The sequence below is a fragment of the Solanum verrucosum genome, unplaced genomic scaffold (assembly GCF_900185275.1).
Source record: "Solanum verrucosum unplaced genomic scaffold, falcon-dt-bn FXZP01000121.1, whole genome shotgun sequence".
NCBI classification, from domain to species: Eukaryota; Viridiplantae; Streptophyta; class Magnoliopsida; order Solanales; family Solanaceae; genus Solanum; species Solanum verrucosum.
Window position 1 is genome coordinate 291,485 of NW_026020509.1, and position 10,467 is coordinate 301,951.

A 10,467-nucleotide genomic window follows, 5' to 3' on the forward strand; every position below is an offset into this window, starting at 1 on the left:
TCACGCGTAAGGAAGCACGTATTGCATCTAGATCTCTTCACAATTTTATAGTGCATTTCAAAAAGACAACACTGAAACGTTTGGATGCAATAAGAAAAGTTAGTGATAAACTTCAACTAGATTTAAGTTTTAATAAAAAAAAGAATACAATAGAATCATATTTTACTAAATTGTCATAGATTTATTTTACTTTTAAAGTATTATTAATTTATAATATTAGTGAGACTATATATCTATATAGGGGTGTTATTAAAATATATTATCTTTATCGAAATGAGTGATTTTTTTCATTGGCCCAAGTCGGGACCAGAAAAAAATATTATCTTAAAGAGATTATTAATTAATCGAGTATTAATTTAGTGAGATTTTATTATATTGCCTTTGGAGGTTTATGAATTCTTTAGGACACGCAGGCGATTTTTTGTGGTATCCCGTTACAGATGAGATCAAAATACAGTAATCAAAAATTAAGTAATAGTGGTTCACCATTACCTTCCAGCGTGACTCAAATCGTCAGCACTTCTCTATTTTAATATAAATATAATGTCTCAATTTATGTAACACTTTTCATTTTTTGAGAGTCAAACAGTTTAAGTTTGATCAGAAATTTATGCACGGAATTTTCAAGTTTTTTGAAATGAAATTTATATATTTGTAAACTATGTAAAAAAATACTATAAGACACAATAATTAATAATTTAAAATATTTAAAAAATCTATGAAAAATTTATAATTAAAAATAAACTTGTTTGAATTTTGAAATCAAGGGAGTAGTACATTTATTTAAAAATGAGGTCTGAGTGGTGTTGTTCCAACTTCCAAGACATTTTCTAAAGAACTCTATTAATACTTACTATACAGAGTGACTTGAGCAGTGACGTGATTTTCCTACCTGCAACGCCATGGCTTCCGTGGCAAAAACCTCATATATATTCCAGCAATCTTCAGTGTCTATCACAAAACTTCCATAGCAATTTCAGTGTTTTACTTCAGTAATGGCAGCAGAAAACGTAGCCCAATCAACTTTCCCACTCCAAGATCGTGTAGCCATTGTTACCGGCTCTTCTCGCGGAATCGGCAAAGCAATTGCACTTCAGTTGGCCTCACTTGGTGCTAAACTCGTCATCAACTATTCCTCCAACTCCACTCAAGCAGATGACGTCGTAACCCAGATCAATTCCACCTCCGATTCCCCACGTGCCATTGCCGTCAAAGCCAATATCTCCGATCCAGATCAAGTAAAATCCCTCTTCGACGCAGCAGAATCGGCTTTTAAATCGCCGGTCAACATCCTGGTCAACTCCGCCGGTGTACTAGACGGAAAATACCCGTCAATCCTAAACACAACCCTAGAGGATTTCGACAGGACTTTTGATGTGAACGCTCGTGGAGCTTTTGTGTGCTGCCAAGAAGGTGCTAAGAGAATCAAACACGGCGGAGGAGGGAGAATTATATGCTTATCGACGTCGTTAGCAGCGGCGTTTAGACCTGGATACGGAGCGTACATCGCTTCAAAAGCGGCCGTGGAAGCAATGGTGAAGATACTGGCGAAGGAATTGAAAGGGACAGGAATAACGGTGAATTCTGTGGCGCCGGGACCTATAGCGACGGAATTGTTTTACGAAGGGAAAACAGAGGCGATGATAAAGAGGGTTATTGATGATTGTCCACATGGGAGACTTGGCCTGCCGGAGGATATTGCGCCGGTGGTTGGGTTTTTGGCCGGCGACGCTTCTGAATGGGTTAATGGACAGATCATTCGTGTCAATGGCGGCTTCATCTAATTTATTTTTTTTGCCGAGTTTTGTTTTACCTGCAGTTTCGATTGTGACATCTATTTGATTTTGTTTCATTTTACCTTATTTATATAATATAAAATAATAAGTAGTATACGTATTTGTACGATCCATGGTTATTTTGTGATATAAGAAGGGGAATAAACACTAGCTGCCGAGGCGGAGCTAGGTGGAGTTCATGAGTTCGAATAAATCTACTAGCTTTTTTGTAGAGTTTATAGTTATATTAGAAAATTAAATAATTATATATGTATATTAACTTGTGAATTCGTAACAAAATTAATTGACAGTTCAATGATAAGGAACGATGATAAAAATGTTTTTCACACATTTATTGTGAGTTCGGACACTACTATCAACAAAAATTTCTCTAATTCTAAAATTTTGAACCTCCAGTCTCCTATTTCTAACTACGTCTCTATCATCATTTTTACTCACATTATAAATAATTGATGTGAAAAATTAGCATGTCATTCCAAAAGAGTGTTGTTCAAAAATTTGAAATCATGGGCTTCCATTACAATATTCAAATAATGTTCTTATCATATTAATTAAAATAGTACTGCAGAAAAGAAGATCAATATATCAGATTTAATTTTAAAATATAAATTTTTAAAGACAGTAGTAGCTTATCAGAATTGCAAGAACCACAATTCCATGCTAATTTTTATGATTTTGTTTTATATTTATAAATATATAATTTCTGAATTGTTTTTAAGATCTAATTCTGTTGTTTGGAATTTTATCTATTTTCAAAATCATCATATTCATATTTTATTTTTACTTATATAGAAGAGACATTTTTTTTGCCAATTAATTCTAAAATAAGGGTATTTTGGTCATTTATCCTATCAAACTAATGTGTATTTATGGGTTACATATGTGTCTTACATCTACTTTGGAGTAGACACACGCCGTAGTTTGGCTTTTAAAGGAGTAAGAACAAAAACTCACAATTGAGGTGCATTAATGCAAAAGCGAAAAAGAAGGCTAGAGAGAATTGTGAACCCCAGTAGTGTTTATCCAAAACCATCTTTTCCCAGGGAAGATGTCAAAGTTTTGCAAGCCCAAACTTGTTGTATCTACGAAATTTGTTTTAGGATCTACGAAATATCCTTGAATAATTTGGTGGAATTACAGTCATAACTCAGCCTAAGTTAATAGAATGAAAGAAGTGGCATTCTATAAGGTGTGTGATTCATTATATTCCAATGTAACATTTAGTATTAGTTCATGTTAAAAACGATATCTATCTATATTGTTGATGAATATGGTGACCTCTTCTAACTTCAATTCTTTGCAACTAGAACTAATGACTAAACAACATTCATTGATATATACTTTCTCATTTGCAATTATTGAATGCTATCTGATATAACTTGATTATGGTTCTCTACACTTCACCACCAAGTCAGCTTGTGAACTCTTCTAACTTCAATACAATGCCAACTAAAAGGATATTTGTTCACTCCTCCTTTTCCCCCTCCTTGCATATATGCATGTCTATCATTTATAAGTTTGGAGAATAATCACATAAAGATGTGTGCCTTTTTTTGGTCTCAATTTTATGGTTAAGAATCTCAACCTCGGCACACATCAGATTTGATATTTTATGTAAATGAGATGTACAAAATTATCTTGTAAACTTGGCCTCTTAGTAAATACTATCAAACAATTAATATGTGTTCTTCGGTTATTATTGTGAATCACATCAATCTAGCTTATCCTACGCACTCAAAAACAATCTTCGCATTGGGCCCGTGCTAGCATGGGCCATAATCCCAGTCTTAAATATATTTGTTTACCTTATTTATTAGTTTTAACTTATTCCAAAATATAAATAACTACTATATCTTATCTGAATTTATGACTTTCTATGTTACTTTTTTTAATCATTTGTTAAAATTGTATATTTGTGATAAGATTAACTTATGTTTTAATTATTTGTTTAAATTTGAATATGTTTTCCCTTTTGTAAAATATATTCTTTCCATAATATAACAGATAGAGTTGTCAATATGGACTGGCCCGCCCCATTCAAACTAACTCATACATGCTTTGCAATTTGACGGATCAGGCTGGGCTAGCCCATTTTTTTTATGTGGGCCAGAAAATGATCGGCCCTGCCCACAAGTGTGTGGGTTACAGGCTTTGTCGGGCCAACCCTCTTTTCTTAAAAGTATATTTTTTATAATTTTTTAAATTGAATTATAATTTTAAAATATTATCATAAATATCGACTAGTGTTACTACTTGTTAATCAAATACACAAATAAAATTATTTATATAATATTTATTAAGTTTGATTTCAAGTAAAACCATAAATAGCTAAATAGAAATATTAACCTAATTATTTTCCAATGATCATAATAAAACACAAAAACTATGATAATATTCCATAGGCTATGACATATGTAATGATTCCCTAGAAATTTTAGGAACTTTATTTTATGTAGTACATATTTTATATACATAATTTGTATTTAAATTGTAATATTTCAAATTTTAAACAGATTTTGAATGTAAACTCTTGTTATTTTTAATACTGTATTTTATATTTATTTTTTAATTAATTTTTATTTGGCCCACGGGCCTGCCCTATCCATATTTCTCAAGCTCCACAAATCGACAGACATATTCAAGTCGGGCTAAAAAGTCTTTTTCTTAAATTGGCTCTAAAAATCGTAACCCAATCCTATCAAATTACAAATTAGACCAGATTGACCCAACGGGCCTAACCCATATTGACGGCTCTAATAGCAGACATATGAAGTATCTCCATTTTAAAATTTTGTCCTAAAGTGTCAAGCGATTTATTTGACTCTGACCAAAATTAAAAGCGATTTATTTGACTAAATTTCAAGTTTGACTATCTCTTTCAATAGGAAAAAGCCCAAAATAGTTTCAATCTTTCGGTTAAGACTCCAAATTATTTTTAAATTTTTATATATAATAATAATAGAGTCAAAGTTATTCTTAAAATTTTATATATAATAGTAATAGTCCTTCATATTTGTAAAATTAATATTAATACATTTTTTATCCTCCCTCAAACTTTGGCCAATTTTTAAACGTTTATTTTATCCATAATTTTATGTGTAGAATGTTAAATCTTTTTTTAATATATTTAATAGAAATAATACTCAATGTGAGAGAAGGTGCGAAGAAAATCTTGTTTTGTTTGATAGAAATATTATTACATCTAAACTATGAACACTTTGACATTTGACGTTTTAAGAAAAGAAAAAAAATATACTATACACGTGACAACACAGATGAACCTCTCGATTTTAACTGTAAAAATATTTCTACTAAACAAAATAAGATAATCCTTTATTTACATGAAGTTATTATTTCTACTAAATATATAAAAAGATGATGAAAGATTTCATACATAAATTGTGGACAAAATTAATGTTGAAAAATATGCGAAAAGTTGAGAGAGAACAAAAAATACATCAAGTCACTAATGCCAACACAAGGAACTATTATTGTTCCAAGTGAAAACTCAAATATGACTTTAATTCTTAACCGAAGATAAGAGACTACTTTGAATTTTTTCTCGTCTTTTATTTGTTATAAATAGTAATAATAATACTATAGAATATTATCACACAATTAGCACCACACCAGCACTTTTCGGTGTCTATCCACAAAATTCCATTTTCTAGCAATTTCAGTGCTTTTCTTCAGTGATAATGGCGGAAGCAAACGTAGCCCAAGGCCAAAACCTCGGGAATCGTGTAGCCATTGTTACCGGCTCTTCTCGCGGCATCGGCAAAGCAATTGCTCTTCACTTGGCCTCTCTTGGAGCTAAACTCGTCATCAACTACACTTCCAACTCTACTCAAGCCGACGACGTCGTATCCCAGATCAATTCCACCTCCGATTCCCCAAGCGCAATCGCCGTCAAAGCCAATGTGTCCGATCCAGATCAAGTCAAATCCCTCTTCGACGCTGCAGAATCAGCCTTTCAATCGCCGGTCAACATCCTCGTCAATTGCGCCGGCGTACTCGACGGAAAATACCCGTCGATCCTAAACACACCCCTGGAGGATTTCGACAGGACTTTCGATGTGAACGTGCGTGGAGCTTTCATATGCTGCAAAGAAGGCGCTAACAGAATCAAGCGCGGCGGAGGGGGGAGGATTATATGCTTATCGTCGTCGATGGCGGTGGCGTTGAGGCCCGGGTTCGGGGCGTACGCGGCGTCAAAGGCGGCCGTGGAAGCAATGGTGAAAATACTAGCGAAAGAACTGAAAGGGACAGGGATAACGGTGAATTGTGCAGCGCCGGGAGCCATAGCGACGGATATGTTTTACGAAGGGAAAACGGAGGAGATGATTAAGAAGGCGATTGATGAGTGTCCACATGGAAGGCTTGGACTGCCTGAGGATGTGGCGCCGGTGGTTGGGTTTTTAGCCGGCGATGCTTCTGAATGGGTTAATGGACAGATCATTCGTGTCAATGGCGGTTATATTTGATACTAGTATATGTTCGTTTTGTTTCGTTTTTAGTTTGTTTTTTATTTGGTATTTCCCTTGAATTATTGTTATAATCAATATTTTAAACCTGAAGTAAGGTTTAAATTAAAATAAGAGTTTAAGTTTTGTGCACCGTCGGTGTATGAAATTTCTACACCATCAGGTACTTTTAATGAAATTTAACCATAGTAACTTATTTTAATAAAATAACAATAATTATAAAAAAGAAAAAAAATAGAATATCAACAGTTGAGTCCTACTTGGATTCTAATCATATTTATTTCCATAACTAAATTATTTTCTTTCCAAACTTAAATACAATATTGAGTTTTACCGTAGGTTTTCCCAGGATCATGCTTATGTAGTTCTTCAAAGCATCAAAATTTGTGAATTTGCTAAGAAATAATTTTTAGAGCATCAGGCGATTTTGAAACTTGACAAGCTTCTTCTACTTAGTGGTTCGTTCTTATACAATATGAACAAATTTCACATTTTTTTTCTCGTTTGCCAGCATAAAAAAGCCTCTTTTGAACAATATCTTCATGAGCAAAAGAATTTCAATGTACTAAAAATAAGTGAATATAGTCTCATGAGAGGTGAATATTGTATCTTAAAGTGTTTTTATATTGTCCCCAATACGTTTGCTCTGCTCTTTAGAATGTTGGGAAGGAGTTTATTGATTGAACTTTCATTAATATTGAATATGTTTTATAATTGAAGTGTTGAAAAATATATGAGCAGATTCATTATTGTAAGCTATCTAACTTTCTTAATTGTATTTTGCAAGATTAATGGAAAAATCAAATGTAGATGTGCAAAATATAGGAGTTGAAGTTCTATTAGAAGAAAGTGACATGGAGGGAACTGGACAAACTGCTTCCGATATAGGTGTGGAAAATTCAAAAGCTCCCTACATTAGTAAGGAGTTTCAGTCTCTTGATGATTCATTTAAGTTTTATCTTGATTATGCTCATCGTAATGGTTTTAGTGTGCGCCGTGGTCGTATGACTAAATCAAGGAAAGATAAATCAATAATTGGTCAAGAATTTGTTTGTTCGAAGCAAGGATTTCGTTCAAAGAAAAATTTAGAAAGCAATAAACCACAAGATGAAACTAGAGAAGGATGCAAAGCGTTGTTATATATGTCGAAGAAAGGAGAAGATAAATGGGTTGTTTGTAGGGTTGTTGCTGAGCACAATCATGAACTTGCATCTCCAAATAGTCAAAAGTTTTTGCGGTCAAAATGGAAAAATGGATACCGGCATATGTGCGTAGCACTTTTTGTGCAGGCATGTCGACAAGTCAAAGAAGTGAGAGTATGAACAAATTTTTTAAAGATTATTTGAATTCTAGTACTCCAATGAGTGTATTTGTGGTGCAATATGATAAGGCTATTGACGCTAGATATGATAAAGTAAGGGAGAAGGATTACAAGACAAAACATTCAAGACCTATCTTGAAAACTTTGTATCCTATGGAAGATGAAGCAGCGAAGGAATATACAAGAAAAATGTTTCAGATTTTTCAAGAAGAACTAATTCAGTCTCAAAAATTTATCGCCGAAAAGATTGAGGTCAAGGATGGAGCAAACATCTATAAAGTACATCAGCTTCAAAGACAAAGGCCAGCATATATCGTTAGTCTAGATCTTGCATTGAAAAGAGCTGTTTGTTCATGTCACAAGTTCGAGTTCATGGGAATTCTATGTAGACATGTACTAATGGTATTTATAAAAAAACAGATTCACTCACTTCCAATGTATTATTTATTAGATCGATGGACAAGAAACGCAACCAAAGAAAAAGCTAATGACCCCTCAAACGTAACACAAACTTTGAAACCTTCTACTTTGTGGTTTAATAACATTATGATGCATTCTATTGGGTTATCTGAACGAGCTACAAAGTCTGAAAAACATTATCAATTTGCGCATCAAAGATTATTGCAATTGTGTGGAGAACTTGATGAGCTTTCTTATGAATCTGAGGAAGATTGTGTATCAGGTGGTCAAGTTAGTGAGAAAGATCAGGAAATAAACTCATGTGAACAAAGTCAAGATGTTACTTTGCATGACCCTCCGGTAGCAACAACTAAAGGGCGCCCGAGATCTTTGAGGATGAGAGGTTTTCTAGAAGTTACTCAGAAGACCAAAAAAGTTTCGTCTCCAAAAATTAAAAGAAGATCTTCTCAAAAGCAAAAAAAGCAAACGAAAAGTGTGAAACTTAAGAGAAAGGAAACAAGGTAATTTCACTTAGCATGATGCATATTATTTCTATTGGGATTACTTTTGTAATAACTTCTAAAATTACATTTGTAGTTCAAACATTAATGCTTATTCAGAATTTTATCAAGAATATGTTGAGAACGCTGGTTGTGCTTATGCCACCTCATTTACAGTAAGAATTGCTCTTTCTTTAATCATGTCGTGTATATATTGTTTACATGATAAGATGCGTGTTGATGAATTATTATTCTCTTATCAGGATTTGATGAAAGCGGCTTCAACTCCATTCCAACAATATCGTCCTAGTTAGTGAGTAAAAAGATAGAAGATTTGGAGCTTTGAGAATAAGAAGGAAAGAGGAAGAAATAGTTCTTTAGATTTAGATTTATTAGTTTTTCTCTGTTTTTTAATTCTAAATAGTCCTTTCATAGTTTATTTTGATGTGTTTATTGTGTAAAGACAGTATTAGTATTTGGACATAATCAACAGGTAAGCATGTTGATCAATGAACTGAGTTTGCTAGTGTATATGATTTTATTACATTGTTGATTTTTTTCTAGTTACTGGATCATCTCTTGTTTGGACAAAATAGATTCCTTGTCTAGCAGGTTCTCTTGGATATGAGATCGTCTCTTATCTTTTGTTTATTTTTACTGTGTGGTTGATCCTCATCAAACAAAAAATAGTTTTACTACATACTTTAGGTTTCTGATTACATCTGGTACTGATATGCCGCAAGTGCTATGCTCGGTTGCATCCTCGTGCTATCAACTGCCGCAAGAAGAAGTGTGGACACAACAACCAGTTGAGGCCTAATAAGAAGATTAAGTACATACTGAATTCTAATTGCTGCTGACTTGTAGTTGCTTGGATTTTCTTATAAAAAAATAGAGTAGTTGAATTTATTTTTTGCTTTCCTGTTCATTTTACCCTTTAGAGATTGATAGACTTGTATTTGGGAGGTATATGAAGATTTTTTGCTGCTTAAAATAAGACTCATTAATTTCGAGGCGTGTTTTGATAAATAGTTAGGAAACACATGATAGTTAATGTAGGATACTCGCAAGAAAATGATACTACTTCGGTGTGCAGGCCCCTGTGATACACCAGATGTTGTTGAGCTTTTTCTCTCTTCCTCCTCTCTCACCAGCTGCTAATAGTCAGTCTATGAATTTTCTCTTCATTTCCAAAATGGCACCAGAACAAGTACAAAGATCTGGACGTAATACATTACATAAATTTTAATTACAGTCTTTCATATTTTGTATAAAATTTCATTTCATTTCATACAATTGTACAAATTCTGAATACATTTATATTTGAAATCATAAAACGTCTCTTTTTTGCTCTTCAAATCATCTTCCATTTCTTTTACACCATGTAATATACATGTTGTTTGAATGGATAAGAGGAGCTTTATATGCATTGTTGTTGACTATTGTGAAGATAGAAATATGACATAAATCATAAGGTAGTCTAGAAATTTTTTCCAGAGAAACAAGATGGCTACAACTTTATCGTCCTTCACATTCCAATGGGTCGTGTCCAAGCAAACAACATTGATGACCTAGCTCGTTTGGCTGATGAGTATGGTTCAAGAGAGCTCCGATTGACTGTGGAACAGAACATTATTAGTACTACTAGTATCCAGTTTTATGGACAAGACAAAAGTAGTTCGTTGAATATAACTAAAGAAGTTCAAAAGCAATCATCTCTTATGAGGCTAGCACGGAAGCACTAGATAGGTTGCCAAATTGGTGTGCACAAGTTTTGAAAAAACTAGCAGAATGACATTATTTAATGGAAGATCCAAGATACCACTATATACTTTAAAATGTGAAATTTGTTCTAATTGTATAGCGACATACCACTAGGTAGAAGAAGCTTGTCAAGTTTCAAAATCGCCTGATGCCTTTAAAAATTATTACTTAGCAAATTCACAAGTTTTGAAGCTTTGAAGAAC

At 33.3% G+C, this 10,467-nt stretch overlaps 3 protein-coding genes across 3 annotated transcripts; all 3 read left to right on the plus strand.

Moving 5' to 3' along the window:
- Positions 1–857: 857 nt before the first annotated feature.
- Positions 858–1,902, plus strand: LOC125809681 (NADPH-dependent aldehyde reductase-like protein, chloroplastic). Its single transcript, XM_049489275.1, has one exon. It carries the CDS (start codon positions 996–998, stop codon positions 1,782–1,784), a length of 789 nt encoding a protein of 262 aa, XP_049345232.1. The 5' UTR covers positions 858–995; the 3' UTR covers positions 1,785–1,902.
- Positions 1,903–5,400: 3,498 nt separating this feature from the next.
- LOC125809682 (NADPH-dependent aldehyde reductase-like protein, chloroplastic) lies at positions 5,401–6,405 on the plus strand. The gene has a single exon (XM_049489276.1). The coding sequence runs from the start codon at positions 5,495–5,497 to the stop codon at positions 6,278–6,280; it is 786 nt and encodes a 261-aa protein (XP_049345233.1). The 5' UTR covers positions 5,401–5,494; the 3' UTR covers positions 6,281–6,405.
- Positions 6,406–7,571: 1,166 nt separating this feature from the next.
- LOC125809624 (protein FAR1-RELATED SEQUENCE 1-like) lies at positions 7,572–10,245 on the plus strand. The gene is made up of 4 exons (XM_049489220.1): positions 7,572–8,521; positions 8,598–8,676; positions 9,597–9,726; positions 9,998–10,245. The coding sequence occupies exons 1-4, from the start codon at positions 7,572–7,574 to the stop codon at positions 10,243–10,245; spliced, it is 1,407 nt and encodes a 468-aa protein (XP_049345177.1).
- Positions 10,246–10,467: the final 222 nt, after the last annotated feature.